Source organism: Oreochromis niloticus, linkage group LG7, assembly GCF_001858045.2.
Source record: "Oreochromis niloticus isolate F11D_XX linkage group LG7, O_niloticus_UMD_NMBU, whole genome shotgun sequence".
Lineage (NCBI taxonomy): Eukaryota > Metazoa > Chordata > Actinopteri > Cichliformes > Cichlidae > Oreochromis > Oreochromis niloticus.
Genome location: NC_031972.2, coordinates 38,101,890 through 38,127,749, shown reverse-complemented (window position 1 = coordinate 38,127,749; position 25,860 = coordinate 38,101,890). Strand labels below are relative to the sequence as shown.

The 25,860-nt window shown below is 44.0% G+C and overlaps 2 protein-coding genes and 1 long non-coding RNA gene across 5 annotated transcripts; 1 reads left to right on the top strand and 2 right to left on the bottom strand.

Moving 5' to 3' along the window:
- The first annotated feature begins 19 nt into the window (after positions 1 to 19).
- Positions 20 to 11,441, top strand: LOC100705564 (UDP-glucuronosyltransferase 2A1). The gene is made up of 7 exons (XM_019361469.2): positions 20 to 345; positions 7,202 to 7,691; positions 9,037 to 9,185; positions 9,267 to 9,398; positions 9,593 to 9,680; positions 10,547 to 10,766; positions 10,952 to 11,441. The coding sequence occupies exons 1-7, from the start codon at positions 88 to 90 to the stop codon at positions 11,229 to 11,231; spliced, it is 1,617 nt and encodes a 538-aa protein (XP_019217014.1). The 5' UTR covers positions 20 to 87; the 3' UTR covers positions 11,232 to 11,441.
- LOC106097727 (uncharacterized) lies at positions 9,342 to 9,673 on the bottom strand. Its single transcript, XR_001223834.3, has 2 exons — positions 9,568 to 9,673; positions 9,342 to 9,437 (listed from the first exon to the last, which is right to left on the bottom strand). It is a non-coding gene; the product is annotated as an uncharacterized LOC106097727 (long non-coding RNA).
- A 2,311-nt stretch (positions 11,442 to 13,752) lies between the features above and the next one.
- Positions 13,753 to 25,571, bottom strand: ythdc1 (YTH N6-methyladenosine RNA binding protein C1). Of its 3 annotated transcripts, none has more exons than XM_019361463.2 (16): positions 24,956 to 25,571; positions 23,313 to 23,414; positions 22,794 to 23,083; positions 22,326 to 22,719; positions 22,172 to 22,234; positions 21,974 to 22,089; positions 21,512 to 21,620; positions 21,291 to 21,408; positions 19,227 to 19,311; positions 19,000 to 19,154; positions 16,784 to 16,863; positions 16,615 to 16,651; positions 15,227 to 15,266; positions 14,900 to 14,965; positions 14,526 to 14,717; positions 13,753 to 14,421 (listed from the first exon to the last, which is right to left on the bottom strand). In XM_019361463.2, exons 1-16 carry the CDS (start codon positions 24,981 to 24,983, stop codon positions 14,233 to 14,235), a joined length of 2,064 nt encoding a protein of 687 aa, XP_019217008.1. In that variant the 5' UTR covers positions 24,984 to 25,571; the 3' UTR covers positions 13,753 to 14,232. The 3 variants fall into 3 exon arrangements, with proteins under 3 accessions (XP_019217008.1, XP_019217007.1, XP_005458404.1); XM_019361462.2 differs by having other exon boundaries at positions 22,326 to 22,722; positions 24,956 to 25,533; XM_005458347.4 differs by having other exon boundaries at positions 21,974 to 22,068; positions 22,326 to 22,722; positions 24,956 to 25,509.
- Between the last annotated feature and the right edge of the window lie 289 nt (positions 25,572 to 25,860).

Here is a 25,860-nt window from a genome sequence, read left to right as displayed (position 1 = left end):
GACCTCTGAGCAGATTGGACTCTGGACCTGCAGTTGCAGTCTGACTGGATTTGCTCACAAACTCAAGATCTTTTTGTTGTTTCACACATGATGCAGGTTTTCACGTCTCTTCCTCTTCTTCTTCTTCCCTTCGCCCTCCTGCTCCTTCATCCCGTCTCCCCGGTACATGGTGGCAATGTTCTGGCATTTCCGGGAGAGTTCAGCCATTGGTTGAACATGCGGACCATCATAGAGGAGCTGGTGAAGAGGAATCACTCTGTCACCATCTTAGTGCCTGATGCATCGCCGTCTGTCAACTACAACAACAGCCGCGACGCCGCCAAGTTCAACTTCCTGGTCTTCAAGGTAACACTGGCGTTTATACAGCGTGTTTGTAGTCACCCAAAGAAGAGTCAGCAGATCAATCACAGACAATTACTTCCATGGATATTAGTGTCCTTTGAACATTGCTACACATTAGTTAATGGTTTGTAGTGCCTCCCATGAAAAGTTTGATCATCAGACACTTTCACTTTCTTTATCATGAAGAAATCATGTATTTTCTCAGATAACATCCATTCATTCATTTTATTAACTGCGTAGCTAACTCAGGATCACAGCTAGGCTGTCACAGGGAAAGGGTGGGGTACAGGGTCAACATCAGGTGGAAAATAATGTGTTGATGCTCTCAGGCTTTCTGCAACAATTTTAGATTTTTATTGTTATCTTTTCTTTGTTCCACCCTGTAGTGTCACAGTGCTGAGGTCTGTTAATATTTTGAGTCTTGGTTCAAGTTTTGATTTCATTATTTTTCTGATGGCGATTTTCCTAGAGACTTTGAATATTTGTGATATTGCAGATGTCCCTATCCTAATTATTCCTAGTAATTGTATGAATTTTCCCTGTAGTATGCTGGTACCTGTTTCTTGTTAAAACTTTAGCCCACTGTGTGTTTACAGTCCTGTGAGAAACTTAGCAGGTTAAAGGTGTAAGTTCATGACAGCACAAAAAGAATATTGCAGCGTGATTTATGGTTGCAAAACTGCATCTGGACAAACCACAAGACTTCTGGATGCCATGGCCTGTAACCTACTGCCCACCATTCTGTGTTTTTGAGTTTTAAAGTTCTGTTTAGATTGTTTGCTTAAATTTACACTTCATGTATTAGTCTACAACTTCTGTTATATCCTTTGTTGGTTGATTTTGGTATTTATAGTAATCTTTTATTTTGAGTCCTACTAGTTTTTGCTATCTACCTCCATTCTTGCTTATAGTAGTTTGTATTGTATTCATGCTTTAGTTTATCCTGCCTTCCTTGTGTTCCCCATGTTTAGTTAACTTTTTGCCACTCTCTATATTTCCTTAGTGTTTTGCCCTCCTCTGTCAAGTTGCCGTTATTAATTTCATTGAGGTGACTGTGTTTTCTCTGTTTAATTATTACTTCCTGTTTTACTTTGAGAGAGTTTGTGTTCCTTGTGCTTTGCTTTTAGTTTTGCTTCCTTTGTGTCATCTGCTCCGATTTGGTTCACCTGTGTCTTGTTCTCCACAGCTGTTTCCACTTACCCTAATCACCCACCTGTGTGTATATCATCTCACTCTCCTTTTGTCAGAGCGTCAGTTCATCGTCCCTTCTTGTCTGTCAGCTCCAGTCCCTCATAGCCCAAGTATTACTTCCCAGTTTACGGCTTTGAGTTTTGTTTTGTGTTTTGTATTCCATATTGTATTTTTCCCTACAGCCAAATGGCTCATTGTGAGTTTACCACAGCCTTCCTTACATGTCTGCATTTGTTTGCAATTTGTGACGGTATACTCTAACCATAAAGTGGACTCAGGCACTATCCCAGAGGAAAACATGAAGGTTTATGTGACCATTTGCATTAGCTAGCACAGAGAATGAAATCGCTGATGTAATACACCCAACACAACAGTTTATTTATTTACAGATTCGTTAGTCTTCAATTTTCCCCCCAAAACCCAGTTTTGACCAGGATATGTTCTTCATTGCACATATTAAATAAATATTTAGGACTGCTTTCTTCCATTTGCGCCATATCTCTAAAATAAGAAATATCCTGTGTCAGAGTGACGCTGAAAAACTAGTTCATGCATTTATTACTTCTAGGCTGGACTACTGTGATTCATTATTATCAGGATGTCCTAAAAACTCTCTGAAAAGCCTTCAGTTGATCCAAAATGCTGCAGCAAGAGTCCTGACTGCTTCCTGGTCCCAACTCTGGATAGCCATGTAGCCACATTTCTAGAAATCTGCTCCATCCAAAGTGGGATGGATGTCGTCTCACCTAACAAGACCAGGTTTCCTCCAGAAAGCAGTGTTGGGAAGGAGCCTTTAAAATGTATCCCACTACAGATTACAGAATACATGGCACAAAAGGTCATTTGTAACATATTCCATTATGTTACTCAATGAGAGTAACGCAGTCTGAGTACTTTGGATTACTTAATATTTTGTCATGCTTTTTACAAGTACACAAATGTACTACTGCTGTGTGATTTATTACTATTACTGATGGTTACTTGCCATACCAATACCAACTAGATTTTTAAATCTTAATATAAAATGAGTAACAGTAGGGTGGACATTAGGCAAGGCTGCACTTTTTGCAGTGATCTTGTATAGAAAACGATTTCTCTATCAGTAATATGTTTTCTTTTTGTCTGTTAATAATCATGTGGAAGTAATTGAGCTTAACTGTATGAAGCCTATTAGACATTATGAAACCGATGATACATAAAAGTGTATTTTGCCAAAGTGCTTAACATACTTTTTTTTTTAAATGTTTTTTTTTTTTTTATTAGAGAAATCTACTACATCATGTGTAACTTTTTTTTTATGTCATGTGTCATTTCCATTGCAAATATTAATCACAGTTAAAGAAGAGGGGATGGCTGTAAAAACTCCGGAGCTGTGGCATCATCAATTACACTGCCGTTACAATTGTAGAATGATCGCGCCGCATACTCAAGTCAGGACTCCCGTATAGCCTTACGAAGTCTGGACTAGCTTAGTGGCGAGTAGCCTTCATTAATAGTAATAAAAATCACACAGCAATAGTACATCAAAGACACCGAAGTTTCGCCAATCCCATTCTTCTTAAGAAGTGGTGTCCAAGTGAGAAAAGCATTCCTGCCCCTGCACTGCTGGCTCTGGGTCCATTGTGTAACTGACGCCACCAACATTAACAGGACGCTTACATTAGAGCTTCTTATTGCATGTTTTGTTTGGGTTTCCAGCAATCAGAATCAGAGAAACTGTATTAATCCCAGATGGAAATTGAGTAAAAAGAAAAAAAAAAGAATTATTATCAGGAGAATTCTGATAATAAATTATCCAGTCGTATTCGAACGCGGGCCAGCCACTCTCAGCCATGCGATATATGACTACTCATCCAACTGAGCTAAACCTGTGCCCGACTGCGTTTAATCACCAAAATTGGAGAAGGCATAGAGAGGATAGCCTACCATATGAAATCGGAAATGACCGCCGTGTATTCTATTTATTTCAACAAAGTAACTGTATTCTGATTACCACCTATTTAAACGGTAACTGTAACGGAATATAGTTACTCAGATTTTGTATTTTAAATACGTAACGCCGGTACATGTATTCCATTTCTCCCCAAAACTACCAGAAATTTTCCCAATTATCTATAAAGCCTGCATTGTTTTTTGGACACCGCTGAGACAGCCAGCAACTTAAGGAGAACATGCAGCTAAACATGTCGCTCCTGGTCTGATTGGGGAGGGAAAACATTGTTTTGGCAAAGTTACCCACAGATTCAGTATTAACTTTAAGGACCTCCAATTGACGTAACCGGGTGTCTTTACTGCCAGCGTGATTATATTTTTACTGAATTTACGTTTACCCTTAGCCAGCAGTTTTAAATTTCCCTCAATGTCGCCTGCTCTGGTCCCATGTTGAGTATGGTTGCTGGTGTTTCTAGCCTCACGTATCTCAGAACAGAATCATTAATTACCAGATTTTGATCCCCAGCGGGTGTGTCACCAAGTGGAGGAAAACGGTTAGACACATGAACAGGTTGCTGGTGTACCAAGGACTTCTGTTTAAGACTGTGCTTCCTCCTCACTGTCACCCAGTTCTCCTGTTTCCCTGGCTGCTCGGCAGTCTGCTAGGGGATAGTTAGGGGGGCCTAAGCTACCTTCTGCTTCACCAGCTACAGGGCCTGCAGGTTTTTCAAGGGTGTGAAGCAGAGTCTCCAATTCAGTGATCCTTGCCTCCAGAGCTGCAAATAGGCTACATTTATTACTGCCTAAAGGAGGCAGAGGAGTAGCTAAACATCTGACACAATGAGCAGGAAAGTGTGGGAAAGACAGGTGAAGAGGCCATGCTGCTACAAGTTGGCTATGAGCTAAGCTAAGTTAGTAAATCCCTAAAGACATAGTGATTGAATACTGTGACTATAAATCAGACCACAATTACACTATGAAATAAGAAGTTATGAGGTGAAATATATATGATTGACATTTAACTCTATCTTGTAAAACTTTGTCATTTGTTATTTTATTGTGGAGCATGTGCAAAAGGGTGTAACTATTGCAGTGTGTACTGTGCATTAGATGAAGGAGTTGTACAAGAGATGGCCACGGGCAGGAATGATTTCCTGTGTCGTTCAGTGGTGCACTTTGGTGATCTCAGTCTTTTCTCTGTAGTATTATTGTAGCATCTACCTTGCAATATAAAGCAACTTGAGAAGACTGTTGTTGTGATTTGGCGCTGTATAAATAAAATTGAATTGAATTGTTGCTGGACGATGGTTGAAAAAATGAAGCTGATAGAGACCCAAAATCAGCAGGTGAGGGTTGAATGTCAGTCAGATAGGTGTGCCACTAACAGGAGGCCGGCTTCCTCTTCGAATAAGGAGTCGACAGGCAGCAGGACCTCAGGCTGACCAGGTGGTGGGCCAGGCAGTATGACCTACGGCGCTCAGTGGCGGTGTCAAGGCAGGAAAGCTGAGCAGTGGCATCAAGGCAGAAGCGCAGTCTTACATTGGAAAGGAAGTGGTGTGGCAAGTGCAGTTTTCTTTCTTGACCATAGATGCGGGATGATCTGGGAAAGGCTCCTCATTCTCTTGACCACTGGCTTGCCAAAAAGGAGGTAGTGCCAGGCAAGGCACAGGTTAACCAAATCAGAGCAGACGAGACAAAGGAAGCAAAACTAAAAGCAAAGCAACGATTTCATTCTCTGTGCTAGCTAATGCAAATGGTCACATAAACCTTCCTGTTTTCAAGCGAGCAATAAATAAATCAGCTATTTCTGACTCAGCTGGTATTAATTGTGTTCTTGTATGTATTAACATTGCTCTAGCAAACATGATAACTGTTTTGAGAAATGAATAATAACATACCTGAGTCTCATCAGCAACTGCTCATTGTGTGTCTCAGTCAGCTCATTCGAAGTCCATTAGTGATATTCCTAAGCAAGCCCTAGCAGAGCACTGCTTATTATGCTCCTGAGCCTCCCAGAGACCGTTTACACTGCCTGCATCCCCTAAGACTGTTAGTGGGGCATGTGTGCAGGTCCTTCCAGACAATATTTATGTATTACAGATTGCACTCTTAGAGTCTGTTGATCTACCCAGGGCCTCTCTGAGTATGAGCACCCATCCTTACTCCCTGAGTGGGGGTTGCTATTGTCCAGCTTGTTCCTGCATCCAATTTTATTTTTCCCAGGGTGGGGGCAGGTGGGTCCCAGTTGCAGCGTCAACCTCTAAGGAGATCTGCATGTTCTGGGGCGCTGCCATAGCCTCCACAGTCAGCTATGAGTCCAGTCCTAGCCTATGCCCCCTTCACTTGCATCAGGTGGGGCTGGGATCAGCATTTTGCATCCCCCGAGTCTTCAATACCCCTGGCTCCTCAGCAGAACCTATTGGTCCCATGCCACCTAAGTCAAAGGTTCCCGCTCTGCCTGAGAGTGCAGGGCCTGAGCCAGAATTCAATGTCCCATGGCAACTGAGTCACAGAGGGGTCTTCACTGTCACCATCGGTGTCCAGCCAAGCCACCAATAGTGCTCAGTCACCGTCACTAATGGCGGCCTCCAGAGCTGTCCCGTTTCCTCCCACATTGATGCTGGCCCCAGGCCAAACCACCAGAGGTGGTCCACCTTTGGTAGACACGTCCTTGTTCATCAGTAAAACTTCATCACTGGTTTCCCGGTCAATTCCCTTCTCTCTAAACTCCTCTGGGATAGTGCCTGAGTCCACTTTATGGTTAGAGTATACCGTCACAAATTGCAAACAAATGCAGATATGTAAGGAAGGCTGTGGTAAACTCACAATGAGCCATTTGGCTGTAGGGAAAAATACAATATGGAATACAAAACAAAACTCAAAGCCGTAAACTGGGAAGTAATACTTGGGCTAGGAGGGACTGGAGCTGACAGACAAGAAGGGACGATGAACTGACACTCTGACAAAAGGAGAGTGAGACGATATACACACAGGTGGGTGATTAGGGGAAGTGGAAACAACTGTGGAGAACAAGACACAGGTGAACCAAATCGGAGCAGACAAGACAAAGGAAGCAAAACTAAAAGCAAAGCACAAGGAACACAAAGTCTCTCAAAGTAAAACAGGAAGTAATAATTAAACAGAGAAAACACAGTCACCTCAATGAAATTAATAACGCCAACTTGACAGAGGAGGGCAAAACACTAAGGGAACACAGAGAGTGGCAAAAAGTTAACTAAACATGGGGAACACAGGGAAGGCAGGATAAACTAAAGCATGAATACAAAACAAACTACTATAAGCAAGAATGGAGGTAGATATCAAAAACTAGTAGGACTCAAAATAAAAGATTACTACAAATACCAAAATCAACCAACAAAGGATATAACAGAAGTTGTAGACTAATATATGAAATGTAAACTTAAGAAAAATTCTAAAAATGTTTGAACCTAATTTGAAAACCCAAAATGCACAGACCACTGGGCAACAGGCCCAAGACCATGACACTGGAATAAGGTCCTTTGGACAGACAAGACCAAAGTGGAGATGTTTGTCCTTAATCCACAAAGCCAAACACAGTATATCAACATAAACACCAACTGCATGAGGCTTTTATTCCATGTTTCATGACTTATTTTTTCTTGTCTTTAATCTCCAGCCTGACAGTTTACACACCATTACTGGGTGGTCACTAATACCGAAACAATAACTTGATCAGGTGTTTTTTCTCTTGCAGGTGTCATATAGCAGGGAGGAATATGTGGGCACCATGCAGGAATTCATCCACTTCTCCATGTACGAGTCACACACCTCTTCACCGCTGCAAAAGATCATAAAGATGAACTATTTCATGGGCCGCACCCTGGACTTTGGGAAGCAGCAGTGTGATGGGGTGCTGAAGAACCAGCAGCTGATGGCGATTCTGCAGGAAAGTGCTTTCGACGTTGTCCTACAAGACCCCCTTGCAATGTGTGGCGATCTGGTGGCTGACATGCTTGGCGTGCCGCTCATCCTCTCGCTGCGCTTCAGCTTTGGCAGTGTTATGGAGCGACACTGTGGCCACGCCCCGTTGCCACTATCTTATGTTCCATTAGCTCCTCTTCCATACAACGACCGCATGACGTTCACAGAGAGACTGATCAACATGGTGACATACGTGGCGTCGTCCACGCTAACTGAACTTGCCTGGAAGCTTTCTGTGAATAAATACTATAGTGAAATCAAAGGTCAGAGGTCACATCATAATAATTTCATTATCTGTCTGATACACAGTGGTGGTAAAAGTGTTTGTCCCTCTCCTGATTTACTATTTTTTGTATGTGTGTCACTTTTAAATGTTTCAGATCATCAAACAAATTGAGATATTAGACAAAGATAACACAAGGAAACACAAAAGGCAGTTTCTAAATGAAGGTGTTTCTATTAAGGGGAAAAAAATCCAAACCTACATGTCCCTGTGTGAAAATGTGATTGCCCCATTACCTAATAACCAGTCGGGGCTCTCTTTGCATGTGGGCAGCAGGTTGCATTTGCAGTAACTGGCAATGAGTCTTTTACAGTGCTGTGAAGGAATTTTGGTCCACTCATCTTTTTAGAATTGTTGTATTTCAACCAAATTGGAGGGTTTTCGAGCATGAACCACCTTTGTAAGGTCATGCTACAGCATCTCAATCAGATTCAGGTCAGGACCTTGACTGGGTCACTCCAAAGTCTTCATTCTGTTTTTCTTAAGGCATTTAGAGGTGGACTTGCTGCTGTGTTTTGGATCATTGTCCTGCTGCAGAACCCAAGTGCTCTTCTGCTTGAGGTCATGAACAAATGGCCGGACATTCTCCTTCATGGTGTTTTGCTAGACGGCAGAATTCATGGTTCCATTTACCACAGCAAGTAGTCCAGCAAAACAGCCCCAGACCATCACACTACCACCACCATATTTTACTGTTGGTATGATGCTCCTTTCTTGAAATGCTATGTTACTTTTACGCCAGATGTACTGGGATACACATTTTTCAAAAAGTTAAACTTTTGTCCCATCAGTTCACAGAGTATTGTCCCAAACTCTGGAGGATCATCAAGATATTTTCTGGCAGGCCATTTTTGCCCAGCCTCTTTTTTATAGTGGAGTCATGAAGACTGACCTTACCTGAGACAAATCAGGCCTGCAGTTCTTTGGATGTTTTTCTGGGGTCTTTTGACCTCTTAGATGAGTCTTTGCTGTGCTCTTGGGGTAATTTTGGTCAGCCTGCCACTCCTAGAAAGGTTCACCACCGTTCCATGTTTTCTCCATTTGTGAATAATGGTGCTCATTGTGGTTCACTGGAGTTCCATAGCTTTAGAAATGCTTTATAACCTTTGTCAGACTAAAAGACTGCATTTTAACTTGTGTTGTCTAATATTTAACTTTTTCTGACGATCTGAAACACATAAATGTAACAAATATACAAAAAAAATAGGTAATCAGGAATTGAGCAAACACTTTTTCTCACCAATAAATGTGAAATTTAGGAAATAAAAGTAACCAACTACAAGCTTTTATTTTGAAGTCATATTCTTTCTTTCCTGTGTGGACAGGAACTCCCAGCAGTGTGTGCGAGACTATGGGGAAGGCCGACGTGTGGCTCATCAGGACGTTCTGGGACATCGAGACACCACGGCCAACCCCGCCAAACTTCAAATACGTGGGCGGTCTACACTGCAAACCGGCCAATCAGCTGCCAGAGGTGTGAGCTCTGATTGCACACACTTTTATTCTGAAATGGGACAGGTGAGTGTTGATGTAATCATGATGTCATATGTTCCAGGACCTGGAGGCATTTGTGCAGAGTTCAGGTGATGCCGGCATAATTGTGGCTTCCTTCGGCTCCATGGTAACCAACCTGACGATGCAGCACGCTAACATCATCGCCACCGCCTTCGGTCAGATCCCACAGAAGGTCAGAAGCTCCGCCCACTCACAGACGAACATTCAGGGACTGCGTTACCAGCAGATATTGATTACATCATTGATTACTTTCTGGAGTAATAAATAAAAAAATACATGCAGGCAGAGGAAGCTCAGATGGTTTGTTTGTTTGTTTATCTGGATGTTTGTTTCGTCTTTACCTGAGGAGAGTTTTCTTCCTTTCAGGTGATTTGGCGTTACCGTGGCGAGCCTCCAACTGCATTGGCGCCAAACACGAAGATTTCTGATTGGATCCCTCAGAACGACCTGTTGGGTATGACTCATTCGTGATGTCATAGGATTTCAAAATAAAAGCTCAAAGAGGCCTCTTATTCACTTGTTAAGTGGCAACGTACCAAGCCTCCTTCCAGGTCCAGACTCCTCCTGCGTTCATTGAAGCTGTTGTCTTTTTAATGTGTTGTAATGCTCTTTATCTACTTTTACTGAAGATAAACAAGCCCCTAAAAATAATCAGTGGTCATCGTCAGCCTCTCTGGCTTTTTATTAGCACTGTTCATGTGCAGCTCATCTTTAAGCTCAGTTTTTAAAGCCTTACATTGTAACTACAGCTCATGGGCTCATGGTAGGCCAGACACCAACTATTTGAACAGTTCTACAAGAATGACTGTGAGGCTAACTAAGATATCAGTGAAACTAAGGCTCAGGAATTTTTCATAGCGACTAATCTAAACCTGCAGCAGATTAAAGACTGACCTCGTATTGTGGATGGATTATCATTTATGTCTGAAGTGATAACAATATATTTTATGTTTTTGGTAGGGGGGGTTTAGAAATCTCTCAGTCAGTGCATGGTGTATCTTTACATAGAAGCTAACTAGCTGACTTCCCGTTAACTTTAAACTCTGTTAAACTTTATAAATCTTGTGTTTCTTGGATGCCTGTATGTTAAACTTTATTTAAACAGGTGTGAGAGAAGCCAAACAGATCATTTCATTAATAATGAAAGAATTTGGGCTGTTTTTAACTCTCACTGATGCCCAAGTGTTTATTTGACTGTGGGAATCTTTGGGAAGTTTTGACCCAAAAATGGCGACTAACGTAAGATTGAGGAGGCAGATTTTCAATATTTGCAAAAAGATGTTCTTTCACAATAAAAGCTTTGCATTTGTTTGTCCTCAGGTCACGCAAAGACAAAGGCATTCGTGACACACGGCGGCACTAACGGTCTGTATGAAGCCGTGTTTCACGGCGTGCCTCTGGTGGGTGTGCCGCTGTTTGGTGATCAGCCTGATAATCTCGCCCGTATGAGCCGCCTCGGCACCGCCATCGTCCTGGACTTCAACCATCTGACAGCTGAGGAGCTGGCAGAGGCGCTGCATGTCGTCATAAACCAGCCAAGGTAAAGGTGATTTTAGTGTGGTATTGTGTTTGTATATTTCCTGTTAATAGTTTGGTCTTTGTACATTTGGACCTGTTTAATAACATTTTATTTCCTGTCTTTGACCCCAATCCTTCACAATAAAAGTGTACTACTGTTTAACAGTGAAACAGTCATGTGACTTCATGTTTGTTTACTATGCACAGCTACAGGACCAACATGCAGCGTCTGTCAGCGGTGCACCGCGACCAGCCAGTAACACCACTGAGTACCGCCGTCTTCTGGGTGGAGTTTGTGATGCGACATGGTGGAGCTAGGCATCTGCGGTTGGCATCATACGACCTCAACTGGTTCCAGTACCACAGCTTGGACACCAGTGCTGCCTTACTGGTTGCTTTGATAACTGTTGCTGCTTTGTGGTGGGTGGGGTTACGTTGCATCCTGCGGCAGTGCAGACGGCGAGCAGGAAGAGAGAAGAAGGACTGAAGAAGGTTTTGACATTTTTGGAGTGATATACAAATAGGTTTGGAGGTTTTAACCATCCAAAAGAACAAATGAAGACAAACTCCACGGGTTTGGTTCTTCTTTAATTTTAAGAACACATGACTGCACTGTATTCTCTGGTTCAGAGGAGATGTCCTCAAATGCAGCTTGTCTTTTATATTTTCTAATAAACCAAACTGTCTCATCAGTGTAGAGTGATCCCTCTTATTCAGTCTGTCATTGTCCATGAATTTGTGGCTGTGGTCACAATGCTGTCTCAAAGGTGTGACTGTGAAGAGCTACAATGAAAGATGAGTTCACTTTCTGCAGGGTTTTTCCAAGCCAATCCTTTCAGTGCACTTCACACACTGAATGACAAAAGGAGGCATCTGGATTATATTTTTATTTGTAATGTTACAAACCCCTCTGACCCCTTGGCTTCCAATAACAAATTCATTGTGGTCTCATCAGTAATTCCTGGTACCACATTTTGTTTTCTAAATTTTATGTTTATTGGTGGGTGGATGGATGGATGTATTGTCGTGTTCTATTTTCTTAACAGAAAACAAATATGCTCAAATTATGAGTTTTCAAAATGAATTGTTAAATGGTTCCTATTTTAAGTTAATTTTACACGGCACCACGGACCTCTGCCTTTCAGGGCTCAGAGAGACAAAGGATGACACATCCAAGCAGTAAGCACTTTGTTTGTCATAAAAACAGAATGTTAATGTGATTGGTTAAAAAGTTGGGGAAAACCACAGATTTAGAATTGGTTCCCCTTATTTGGCTTGAGTCTAGTGTCTGGCTCACATTTCATATCCTGCACCTATTGGACATCTCTCTGTAATAGGAGATAACTCTTCCCACATCACCATGGCAACCACCTCTCCTCCTCCAGTCAGGCCTATAGAAGTGACGAGAGAGAGAGAGAGCTCTCCCTAGCACCATTATTTACAGAGTTGTTTTCTGGGTAGTGGTGTCAGTGTGCACCAAGCTCTATTGTGTTAATCTCTACCATTGGAATGTGTGGTATAAATGTAGCATTTTTTCTCAACACTCTATTCTTTATTACATATTTGTGCAGATAAGATCAAACTTAAATGTAAGTTTACTCTATTAGAATGAGATTACAGATACAAGTGGTGGAAAGCTTTCTCCAAAAGGTGGACGAGCTCTGCCTTAGTGATAGGGTGAGGAGTTCAGTCATTTGGGAGGAGTTCAGAGTAGAACCACTGCTCCTTCACAGCACAAGGAGACATCTAAGGCTGTCGCCTCTTGGGTAAGGTGTTCTGTCTGGGCCTGTTCTCCTGGTCGGAGGCCCCCAGGTGTAGACCCGGGACATGCTGGAGAGATTACATTTATCAGCTGACCTGAGAAAGGCTTGACCTCACTTCAGATCAGCAGAAGAAAACAACTGAATGATTTATTGTTTTATTTTCGATTTTAAGTTTTATGGAAGTAAGTAGGGTGAACAGCGTTCACCGTTCATAATGCACGTCACACTGTTCAGTTGCAGTTTTTTGGATGTTCATTTGTTATATTTTAATAACACGTGAACTTTTGTAGTAACATGTTTTCATATCATATTTAACATCAGTTTATTTGAAGTGTTTTTCTGCCTCACTGTCTGGAGTATAACATGTAATGTTGATAATGCACAATTAGATGCTGCACAGTTAAGCAGCATGGTTCATAATTTAAGAATGCGATTAATGGTTTAAAACACCTTCGTTGTTGTCTGCTTCTATTAAACGGTTCTCCAATCAGAATCAGAATCAGAAAGACTTTATTTATCCCCAAGGGGCAATTAACATACAACAGAGCAGCATGGCGTTGAAGATAAGGATAGGGCATAAACAGGCAATAAGAGTGAGATAATAAATACACAGAATATACAGTATATACAGTTTTAAAATTAAAGTGACTGAAATGTAACTTAATATCTGAGTGTTCATTAGTGCTAGACTTGTCAATTAGTGTAATTTTTTCTCCACGGTTATTCAAATAAGACATCAGTCCACGAACATCCTTAGTCTACACAGTTCTGTGTTGACTACCACAAGGTGAATGAGGTCTCAGAGTTTGATGCTGTATTCTCAAGCTGCATATCCTGCAGCCAGTTTGGATGATCTTAAAATGGTGATCCCGAAAATGGCGCTCCAGATCTTGCCCCTTGGTCACTGGCTGTGACGTATCAAAACTACTCTCTGAGGCAACTGCTCTCACCTGAATATACACCCGGACCATACTTTAGTTCCTCTGAAGAACAATTCATCTTTAATTATTGTGGCTCACAGCTTATATTTCACTTGGAGACTAAATTACTGTTAAAACTGCATAAATGCACACAACTACAATCATGGAGACTACAGACTGGACCAGATGATGATGATGGTCACCTAGTCATCACTGTGCAGTTGTTCCTGAGAGGAAGCAGGAAGTGTTACGTGGATGTGCAGGGAGCCACACTTAGTGCGTCCTAACTCCGCAAACAGGAAGTGAAGGAAACAGGGAAACGGGATGAGTTTCATACTTAAAAACATTTAATTTGAAAGCTTTAACAGGAAACACTGCACTGCTTTTCAGAATAAAATGAGAAATCGTTACAGAAACATGTTCATAATAAAAGGTTGCTATCCATTATCTTATGACACCTTAGATCTGAGTACTGGGTCTAGATGGCTTCCACCCTCATGTTGGACTCTCAAAACATTACAAAAAACAAAACAAAAAAAACGAAGAACACAGAGGATTCTGGGAAGTCTGGCACTGCACCAGGAGTCACACACAGGCTGCCAAAATAAAAGTTTTGACCAAATATTTCTTTGTACAAGTTTTCACTTTATTCACATAAAACTGATGATGTCTTCACTCAGTTTTTTTTTTTAATTCATAATTTTCAACAAAAACAGCAAACCAGTCAAAAACAGTGCGGGCTGCCAAAAAACAAAACAAACAAAAAAAAAAGCAGTGCAGGCTGACAGGATGTGATGTCATCAGATCACCTGCGGTACCGCCCCCTCTCCTTGTCCCTTTCTCTTTCTCTGTCTCTATCCCTCACTCGCTCTCGCTCTCTGTCACGGCGTGGGCCACCTCGCTCACGCTCACGCTGACGCTCTCGCTCCCGCCGGCTGCTCACCACTGCCTGTGTCCGCCGCAGGAAGTCGTCCACTCGCATGTCGTAGTCGTGCTGTATGATGGAGGAGGGTGGACAAACAAACAAAAACAAAAAAAAACTGTGAGAGGCTGTGCCGATCACTAATCAATACGCCTGATTGGACTGAGTGAACTTACTGGGCTGGATGTGAAGGCGCGGTGCTGCGGTGCTCGCTGCTTATCTCTGAAGCGAGGGGGCGGGGCCTCGTGTGGTGGGAGGGGTGGGTGGTGATGATGGTGGTAGGCCTGGTGAGGAGGAGGCGGTGGGTGGCTGTGGTGGTAGTAGGGTGGATGGTGTGGGGGTGGCTGCTCCACGCCGGGATAGCCCGCCTGATGACACACATGGCATCATCATTAAGTCAGTCTGCAGTGACTTTAATAAAGGCTTTTAATCTGAAAATTCTCAGGCAACACAGAAATAGTTTCCTGCTTCCAGGTAAAATTCATGTTTTCATCTTCCCTCACAGGCAGGAACAATCGATCCGAACATGTGATTAATAACGTATTCATACCAGAGTCTGCCAGGGCGCTGGGGGGCCGACACTATGGTGGTAATCCCTCATATACTCGTTATAGGACTGAAACAAGAAAGACAAAGGTGAATACAGGTAAGGACACAGCTAAACACAAGCAATCCTCTTCCTGTCTGAAATGCATTGATCTGGATCAATGATCTGCATGTGATATTTGTGATCATTACGGGCTGTTTTTAATGGAAGGACTGAATCACTTAGTTTTATTTATGTTCACCCACACCTCTAATCAATACTAATCAGACTAATCAATAAACAATCAAGTGAAGTGATAACTAATCAATGAAGTGAAACGTTTGGACCCACCCCATTAAGAAACACGTCTCGTCTCACACCAGAAAACCGCCTGGAAAGAGAACAGATTCATGTGAAATTCAGACTTTCAAATTTTATTATTATTCTTTTTAATTCAAGATGAAAGTTTAGATCCTTTGCTGAATCTTCACTTTATCATGGTGGAGGGGTTTCTGATGAATATATGAAGGGACTTGCAGGTGACCGAGTTTAGCCTGGATGAGGTCCTGTGGGTCTGTGAGGACCTGCCTGGGTGTGATGGTCGGGTATAGACCACCTGGTAGTTGGGCGCCAACCACAGGGGCAGACCTCAGCAGTCTGATCCCAGCAGCCCATGCCAGCAACAGGAATGGAGGATGTCACACTTGTGCTATGGAAGGAACCTGAGCAAGCACGTGAAGCTGAGAAGCCAGCTCAGCTTCTGGAACTGGACTCCTGGAGTTCGGCACCTGGATGTTTAGGGGTTCCTTCATGGACTAGAGTTGTTTCCTTGACTGAGCACAGAGCAGCACCTCACCCCAAGGAAAATCTGGGAGCTCCACTTTAATGCTGCCATGGGCAACAACAATGTCACCTCGATCTGGCACGATTGGGAAGAATGACCTGCTCGTCCTGAACCTGAGTGTTTGAACATACTCTTATGTTCGAACACCATGTTTGAACATAAGGGTGTTCATAAGTGCATGCAGCACCAGGACGCCCAAGGTGGAAGATCTAATGATCAATTTTGTAATTGTATCATCAGATCTAAGGCCTCAGGTGAGGAGAGGAGCTGAGCTGTGAACTGATCACCACCTGATGGAGCGTTGGATCAGATGAGGATGCTGAATGGAGCTGTGGCTGTAAAGTGGTTGTACCTGTCGTCAGGTAACCCTTTAACCATATGGTAAACACCAGAGGAGCCATCGAGCTGAATAGAGTCCTTCTGAGCTTGCAAGACTCTGGACGTATAGTTGGAGGTGGAGAAACACCTCTGAGGATCTCCTAAATTCCTCTGCAAACCATTGCAGAGAGGAAGCAGAGTCTGGCGATCAGGTGCATGACTTCCCCATCAGTAGCTAAAAGACTTCCTGGATTTGTCCTCAGTTCTTGTATGTCGTGCGCCAGTCCTGGTTGAAATGCCCTCCAGTAACTACGGACTGACAGACTTTGGTGATGATCCCGTTTTTAATAAGGTGAACCAGAAGGATCACAGCTGGGGATATACCTGGAAGGTCTAAGACTGGGTACAGGAGCTGTCAGCTGAACCTCAGATTCAGGAGGAACAGCGCAGCGTTTGTTCTGGTTGTCTGGTCAAAGACATTTGAAGATGTGATGAAGTTTCTAATATCAGTCTGATTACATCAACTCAGGGTCTAAGAGGAACACAAAGAAGAAACCTGATTCCAGGTGTTTCTCACCTGTCCACTGGCTGGCTCCTCAGGTCCTGGATGAACCCTGAAAGCACGACAGATGAAGTTCGGTTGAGGTGACAGTGAATGGCAAACACTCAGGTAACAGGTGTGTTCGACACCTGCACCTGAAAATCTAGGTCTTAGTCAGCTGTTTATATGGAAGCTGCACATTAACCTGCTCGCTGGCTGAAGTCTGGTGGACCGTCAGGTCGCGGTCGCTTCCTGCCGTGGAGGTCATACTCTTCAGGTCGACGCCTACGTAAACAAGTCCACAGGTAAGACACACACATGCACTCAGGTACACTCCATCACACAAACACGCACACAAACACACAGACCAATACAAACCGGATACTTCCTCAGATCAGACTCCAACACAAGAAGAAATCCCCCAGCCTCCCCCAAGTCAATTTTCACACACAAACTCGAACTGCATCACAATCTGGCGCTCTGTGTGGTTCACCTATGACTTCACCTGACGCTTACCTGCTATGCTCTCACCTGGACGAATCAGATATCACACAGGTCTAGTAACAGAAAGCTTTGAGGATAGAGACGAACTGATTTGGACATTTACATCAGGTGACACCTTCAGTTTGTGTGTGGAAACAGCTTCTTTGTCTGTAACATGATGTTTAAACGCAAGAAAGTCAGACACTGATAAAGGACCCGTTCCGGCCCTATTCAAGTCCTGTTCTGATCCTATTCCAGTCCTATTATGAACATGTTTCAGTCCTGTCCTGGTCCTATTCTAGCCCTGTTCAGATCATGTTCCATTCCTATTCTGGCTGAATTAAGGCGCTGTTCCTGCCCTACTCTGGTTCTTTTTAGGCAATGTTCTAATCCGGTTCCGACCATATACCAAACCTATTCTCATTGTGCTCTAGGCCTATTCCAGTGCTGTTCCAAATTTGTTCTGGCTTGTTTTTAATCAACTGATGTGCATACAGAATCTCCTGTTTTAAAGGTTTCACTCTGAAGGATGAAAACAGAATCAGCAGTCTGACAAAGTCTCACACACACACACACACACAATTTTTTTTTAAAAAAGAACAAATGAAGAAGAACCTCTGAAAGGGACAACATACCGCTTCTGCTGCGTATGAGGGAGGGGCAACACTTTTTTTTAAAAAAACAGTTTTTTCTCCTCATCAGTCCATGTTAAAGGCTTTTATAAACCCTCTTATTTTGAAAAGGTGAGGGGTGATGATGATGATGGTGCAGTCCTGTCAATCAATACACAAAGCCCCGCCCCGTGAGCCCTGCCCCGCCCCTTCCAGACCAGCAACAGTCCTTAAACAGAAATGACAAACTCTGCGTCGTCTTTCTGTGGCTCCGTCCATTCGATTAATTTTATGCTCACTTTATTCGTCCATCAGAGCGACACACACACACATCGACAACCAGCTCGCCGTCCTGTGTGTGTGTGCCAGTGGGAGGAGAGGGGAGGAAGAGGGGAACATGACTGTCCTTTCATGTGGGGGAGGGGTCACCTTTTTCAGTCCAGGGGGGTTTTTTTTGTTTTGTTTTTTTTTCAGTCTTTTAGGCACCTGCAACTTTACCTCATACAACCAGAGGGAGCCCCGCCCCCAACACACACCCTTCTCATTGGATACAGTCCAGAGGCCTTGCCACAACACACAACCTTACTGGATACAGTCCTGAGGTCCCTCCCCTTTAGACTCACCACACCTCAGTGGATACAGTCCAGAGGCCCCGCCCCCTCCTGACCAACCTGTAAAACCCGGTCAAACACCTGAAACAGTCCTTTGGGTCTCAGATGCTCCCTTACTTCCTTTTTAGTTCTACCTCGCTCACCCTCCCACCCCCTCCTTCGTCAGTCCAGCCAGTGATGCTCGTCCTTTCTGCTTTTATTCTGAAAGGGTCAGCTTCAGTCCAGCTAAAAATTTTCACTTTTTAACCTCTGAAGTATCAAAATCCTGCGAAGACAAAGAGCTTCAAAGGACAAATTTAACAACAACAAAACTTCAGCTCTGCTACGTAAAGACTACAGACCTAAAAAAAAAAAAAAAATTCAGCTAAAAATTACAAAATAAAACAAAGAGATGTTGCTCAGCTCACACTTCAAAGGAAATGAAACTCAAGTGAAGGGTTAAACTTCCTCTGTGACGTCAGCTGTTTAACGCTTGTCGAGGACTTCACTTCCTGCCTGACTTTAACACCTCGACCACAGACGCAGAGTGAGGCTTCGCTCCGGGAAGCTCCAGACTGGAAAAATAACAACCAGAGAGCCAGCAACGCGAGCCACGGGAAAGCTAGCCGCCAGCTAAGGGCAGCGGCTGTCTCCGTCGTCCAGCATCAGGTGGCGCCGTGGTCACAGCAGAAGAAGAAGAACAGGAAGCGGGAGGAGGAGCTTGGTGATTGGCTAACCTTCCCGGTTCACGTTGTGGTGGTCGGCCCCGAGGCCGCGGCTCCGATGGTGTGCGACGTTTGTGACGAATGCGGCGAGCCACCTGGTGAATGTCCACGCTCTCATCCAATGGAAACAGGGCACAGAGCTGAGCACCAATGTCCGGCTGGATCTCCTGAAAGAGACACAGATTTGCATCATGTGACAGAACAGGAAAACGTGATTCGTAATAGAACAGTCAGCTGACCTGGCCGTCACGTCCAATTTTCACTGGCTTGTGTTCGTTCCAGGGGTTGGAGAGGTGGGCGGTCTTAATGAAAGGAAGCTCCCTCCTGAAAAGGAAAAAAAAAAGAAGACAACACTGAATGAAGGAGCCAGCAAGCGGCGAGCAAGGGCACCAGCGGTGAACCATCACACAACACGTGAACTACATCTCTGCAGAGGTGGCTCCAGAGGTTCACACCTTCAGCAAACGTCATGGAGGCAGAGCCCCAAAATCCACCAGCCCAAAAACTAGAGATGGACCGATCCGATATAACGTATCGGTATCGGACCGATACTGACCTAAATTACTGGATCAGATATCGGAGAGAAATAAAAAATGTAATCCGATCCATTAAATATCACGAAAGCACCTCATAAAACTTGCGACATGCCGTAACTCAGCTCATAACCTTAGCACATCGGAGCAGTATGCGTCACGTGATAGAGCGGCTGTGGCGTGCGAGACCTGTCGGCGGTCTGGTTGAGCAGTTGGAGCCTCGCTACAAACCGGCATTTCATCTCCGAGAAAGTTATCCCAGAGAGATGTTTGTAAAGCATTCCCACGTTAAGCTTAACAACCGATATATGGAGCGACTGCCTCTCTCTCTCCCTCTCCTGCTGCTACTTCAATCATGAAACTGATCAATGATCAGCTGATCGGCTTTTCTGTCGCAACTCCCGTCTCTCTTGTTTATCGCCCGCTTTGTGCCAGAACCAAAACCAGCGGATAAACAACAGCAGCACGTTTAAGCTTGATAAGCTGTTGTTAGAATATTACTTTCTACACCAGGATCCTTTTCTACGTAGCTGACGGCTGGTAACTGTGCAGGGGCGGATCTAGCAAAGTTTAGCCAGGGGGGCCGATAGGGCATGAACAGGGAAAAGGGAGCACAAAGAAATACTTTTCCTTCTTATTCTCATGTCTAGCTTTTAATAAATAATTATCTGAATCTTACACCCAAAGTTTTCATCTGATGTAAAATTTATAGAAATCCATTATTGTATATAGGAACTATAAAGTCTAATATATACCCTAGTGAGCTATAGTACTTTTTCCTTTGTGGGGGGTACCATCTGTGCAGTCTGCAGTTCTGTTGAAGAAAGATGTTGAATCGATTTAAATAGTGTAAAAAACAAAAAGAAGAAGAAGAAGAAGATCGATTTCTGTGCATTTATTTCACACGTGCATTAAATTAAAGTCGATTGTGTTCATTAAGCATTATGAGGTAGAGGGAAAAAAAATAGGGGAAAAAATTCCCCTTTTTTTGCTGGGAGGTGGCAACCCTATTAGTTAGGTTGTTTAATATTTCCGCCAAGTATTGTTTAGAATACCAGAATATAATTTTTTTGCATACAGGTACAATAGAATAGCTTTAGTGTTTTGTTTTTTAAAACTTGAGTTTGAACTTATACAAAATGCAGCAAGATATTAAAAAAAAACAGTTTTATTGATTATAAAATACACTATATCGGATTCATATCGGTATCGGCAGATATCAAATTTTATGATATCGGTATCGGACATAAAAAAGTGGTATCGTGCCATCTCTACCAAAAACACAGAGCAGTCTGCTGTAGCGACTCCTGGCGTGAAAGAGGGGGGAGCTAAACATAACTCAGTTAATCTATGTAGAAGTCAAATGACTGGCTGACGCGGGGTGCATTAACAGCTATGTGCACGCACATTTATAGAAACGTGCACGTTGATTTCACTCTACATCGAACCAGGGGAGCAACTCCAGAGTACATCTTACTTTCAGGTTTCAGGTAGTATAAGCTAAAGAGCTGACCTAAGACATGGACATACCCCAAACAGCAGCCAGACAGGGATTTCATGTTTCACAGGAAATTATTTTCAAAGCCAATACCCTCGATCTGTTGGTCAAAGCCCAGAGTCGACCCAACACCCTCTGCGCCCAGTTCATCCTTAAAGTTTTGTCCATAAAATTTAAAATCAGAACCGGAGACCGAGATCAGTCTAGGAGAAGTCAAACACTCACCAGGAACCAATAGAAAGAGTATAAACCTACTGGATGGAGCTGTTTACCTGCAGAGCCAGTCAATCTTAAAGACTCCTCCCAGCATCTTGGCATTCATTCCAGCAGGGAGCACCCAGTGGATCGGAGAGCCACCATGATGAGACTCTGACGCTAAACGAGCGAAACCTGAGGACATAACAAAACAGACCAATCCGAGTGAAGAAGGGGCTAAGGTGAATAAGGTGAACAGACAACGACATATGATACTGAAAACATCTTTTCCTCATACCTTGGAATTTTCCACTTTCCCTCACAGAGAAGATGAGAACGACGCTCCTAGCTGAGCGGAAGGCAGCATTGAGCTTCTTCTCGTTCACCGGCAGTGTCGACCAAACACCCTGTAAACACCAGAGACACCAATTCATCCTCAGCTATCAGGACAAAACGGGGAACAACACAGGGGGGTGACAGGGAACAACACAAGGAACAACACAGTCAACGCCTGAGGAACGATAGAGAATGACAGGGGGAACATCGAGGGGAACAACAAGGAATGACATGGGGGATAACAGGCAACAACACGAGGAACAACACAAACTACACTGGGGAAGACACGGGAAAGAGAGGGAACAATGAGGGGAACAACACAAGGACATGGGGTGACAACAGAAAATGACAGTTGGAACCATGATGGGGGTGACATGGATTGAAAAGGGGAACAATGGGGAACATCGAGGGGGTCAATGTGTACCTTAGCTTTGGCCAGCGACACATTTTCGTGGTTGTTGCTCTTAATGAGGAAAAATCGGGCATCTCTCAGGATATAACGCAGCTTGCTTGTTGGATCTACAACAACACAGGAAGTAGCTGTAATCTGATTACTTCCAACTCAGTAGAGTAAAGGTATAAGTGGAGTAACAGGTAAGTAACCATGGAATATTGTCCTTACTCTCCATGCCTTTACGAACTGCACGGACCGACGACGACAGCTTCTCCCGCTTCTTTTCTGAACCTTTCAAAATAAAAGCAGTAATTTCAAACATTACGTCATCTTTTTTTTTCCCTTTGAAGAGAAAAATGTACATTACTATCTCTATGGTTACCTGAGGCCTCGGAGGCGGAGCCTGAGTGTGCTGACTCGCCATCATCAGAGAAGCTGACAGATGAGGCGGAGCGTGAATCACCAGCCTCGCTACGTGTGTCATAGTCATTGCCCTCGCCACCACGACGGTCGTACTCTTCTTCTTCCTCCTCGTCCTCCTCCTCCTTCTCTCCTTCTTCTTCCTCCTCCTCCTCCTCCTCTTCCTCCTCCATACCTTCTTCCTCCTCTTCCTCCTCTTCCTCCTGGTCATCTTCCTCTTCCTCCTCTACGTGGGAAGCAGCGGGGGAGGAGCTGCCTGATGCCTGTTCTGAGCCGTATTCTGCTCCTGTCTCATCCTCTGATTGGTTCTCCTCCTCATGGGGGGAGGGACTTGCTCGCCGCTCATCACGGCGTAACTTCTGAAGACAAACAGGAAGTTAATATGAATGGCTGGAAACCATTAAAAGTATACTTTTAGTGTAAGCAGTACCTGACTCAGACCCTCCAGGCCTCTCTGGGACTCTCGCCGTCTTGCGTCCTCTCCTCCACGGCTCCTCGTCACCTCTCGGGCCCCACGTCTCCCCTTTCGTTCATCATAATACTCATGACGGTAAGTGGTGGAGTGCCGGCCGCGAGGGCTCGACGCCTTTTTAGAGGAGGACAGAGATGGCCCTGGAGCTCTCTTATTGGAGGATGATGACCTAGAAGTACCGTGGCCTGACGAGGAGCGGAGCCTCTTTAGATCCTGGCTGTCAGAACGCTCGCTCTTCCTCTTTGTACCTGACAGACAGCGATGAGGGCTTAATAACACGCACAACATTTTATCACTTAGGTCAGGAATGTTCGTGATACTGTCTAGTAGTGTCAGTATGTTTAACAGGCTATAGTAACATCTGTAGTACCAGCTATAGTAGTGCCTTTAGAATACTCTCTATAATACTGTCTATGGTATTCTCTGTAGTACCATCTGTAGTATTCTTTGTAGTGCTGTCTGTAGTACTGTCTGTACCTTTCTTGTCACTGATGTCACGCTCTGTCTCAGGGTTGTACAGCTCGTCATCTTGATCGGGAGCTTCAGTCAGTAAATCTTCCAGAACGTTCAGCTCTCCATCTGAAACCACAGACACATGTGTGAGAAGGACAGGTAACATACACCTGGCTGATCAGGCTGAAGAAGGACTGTTATTGTCTGTCTGTGTTGGTATTTATAGACCAAAGCCTGGGTGACACACCTGCTGATATACCAGATTTGACTTCTCACATCTGAAGAATGAATGTTAACAAGTAAACCTAGAGAAACCGCACACCTGTTGGACCCCACAAACAACAATCAGTTCATCTTGGCACAGCCGGGCACAATGTAAAGTAAGTAGTCCACAACTTGTTGACCCAATAAAAGTACATTTGTAAACATATCATGTCGGAAAGCACTCATAACCAACTCCACATGAATGTTAGAGAGACCCATTGATGTTACACTAACATATTTGTATCGCTCCTAAAAACCAGCTGGGCTCTGGTACAGACAGAGTGAAGGATTATGGGTAACCTACGTATTTACACATAATCAACATCAGTGTCATGATATGCAAGTAGAAGGCTGACTTGGTGAACAGTTGGCCTGAATGGGAAACGGAACGAATGGAGTTGAATAGGAAGAAGCAATTTATTGTTTATTGTTTTTAACCCGCCACACAGGGTTCATCAGATCCAGGTTTTCTTCAAGTTAGGTTTTATTAAGCCACCTAAAACTCCAGTCAAAGACTTCAGCTATCACTAAGGTGGTTATAAACATTTTCTGTTAAACCAGGCTCTCTGCTTCAGGCTTTGAGTATGTGCACACGTTACATGACTCTTCATCAACACAAAACAATCCATGTGAGTGTCCCCTGCTCGGGTTGTTGTTATTGAGTTGTTATCAGATAATGGTGATAAAATAGTGATTAAAAACCTATAAGAAATAAATCTGGAGCTTCGTTCACAGGTTTCAGGAACAAGCTGCTCAAAAAAAAAAAAAATCTCTGCTGCTCATAAAAGCATCAGAGGAAACTGAACATCACCTGGCCCGTTCCAGATGAGGGATTTAGCATCAATTACCATGGTGTTTTAGCAGGTAAACCGAGGAAACTGACCTTTAGCTCGTTAACTCTCTCGTCGTGTTTACGCTCCTCTGATCACTGCTGGATTTAGCCACACGTCTCAGCCAATCAGATGGCAGCGGCTCTGTACCAGCCTGTTTACCTGTAAACAGTGTCCCCTAGTTCGCTTTTATGCAACCAGATGTGTCGTTAAAATCGACCAAATCATTGACCCCTCACCCCCGAACACGTCAGAGCTTACTGTGGCCCAAAACGAACTAGGTTCCAGTCCACCTGTTCCCAGGCGTGCTTAAAGCGGCCTCAGCCGTAAAATCAGCAGTTTTCTGATCGGAGTCTGGTGCAGTGAAAGCGACCCCCTCATCAGCGTCGTGATGGATCAAACACGAGCTGCTCACGCACCGACACATCAAATGGTCACGCGCCCGTGAGCAGCAGGGCAGTATCTCAGTATCGATCATCACAGTTATTATCGATTAACGATCCGCTCCGAGCCGCATCAAACAAAGGCAGCTCATGGCTAATGCTAATGCTAACAAAGGTCCTCCTCACTCACCTTTGTCCTCGCGCCGGTCGGCCGCCATCACCGCCGCTGTGCCGCGCGCGCAGGTACCGCTTCAGGTGAAGGTGTAGCTGTTGCAGATTTGTGGGGAAGAAGAAACTACCGGAGGATCCGAGGGTCAGCAAATGGCGGACTGTCTAGCAGCAACGTCTTCTTCTACTGCGGCTGCTGCCAGCCGACAGGTGAACTACCGCCACCTGCCGGGCCGGAGGACTGAGTCTGCGAAGGGCACAGAGAGGGGCTGAACCGGAATTCCCAAACCTGAACGTGACCACATCACACAGATAACCGAGAGAAACCACATCACCGAGCATAAAGGTCACAGGTACACCCAAGAACACACTTGTGTCAGAGAGGGGAGGGCGGTGCAGGTCTGGTCTGGTCTGATGGAGAATGGTGGCTGCAGAAACCATTACAGAGTCTTTGACCTGAGCGCTCTCCTCTTCGGTCTGAGGATGCGGCGTGATGCCATATTGTCAGTTGATAAGATGTCAACAGTGAGGAACATGATTCAGTGTGGAGATGCAGTTTTTTGCAGGTTGGTAAAGCTCTGAGGAACTCTGTTTATACCCAATCATGTGACTGATCTGCTGACAGGTCACTTTTAAATCTTCCTCCAGCTGTTTCTGGTTAGCACCACTGACATTTTCAGAGATGCCATCAAATTCAGAATGAGCTCATTTTCTCAGTTTATTGTTCTGCTGGTAAGCGGATTGGTTCTTACTCTATTCGAGCACTCAAAGTGCTTAGTGAATAAAATTTGAGTTTATGAGAAATCATTGGATTCAGTTTTTATTTACATTTGCTCAGAGTGCTGTCTTTGGAACAGTGTTTTTAATTCCAGATTTTTTCTGCAGGTGTGGGGCCTCAGAGCTGCACACACCTGCAGACACTGTCTC

Coding starts and splice junctions, on each gene's coding strand:
- LOC100705564 (XM_019361469.2), top strand. CDS start 88: ATGATGCAGGTTTTCACGTCTCTTCCTCTTCTTCTTCTTCCCTTCGCC. Junction 9,681..10,546: donor CCCTCAGAACGACCTGTTGG/GTATGACTCATT, acceptor GTTTGTCCTCAG/GTCACGCAAAGACAAAGGCA. Junction 10,767..10,951: donor GTCGTCATAAACCAGCCAAG/GTAAAGGTGATT, acceptor TACTATGCACAG/CTACAGGACCAACATGCAGC.
- ythdc1 (XM_019361462.2), bottom strand. CDS start 24,983: ATGGCGGCCGACCGGCGCGAGGACAAAG. Junction 19,312..21,290: donor AAGATTGACTGGCTCTGCAG/GTAAACAGCTCC, acceptor TTTCCTTTTCAG/GAGGGAGCTTCCTTTCATTA. Junction 19,155..19,226: donor AAATTGGACGTGACGGCCAG/GTCAGCTGACTG, acceptor TGTCTCTTTCAG/GAGATCCAGCCGGACATTGG.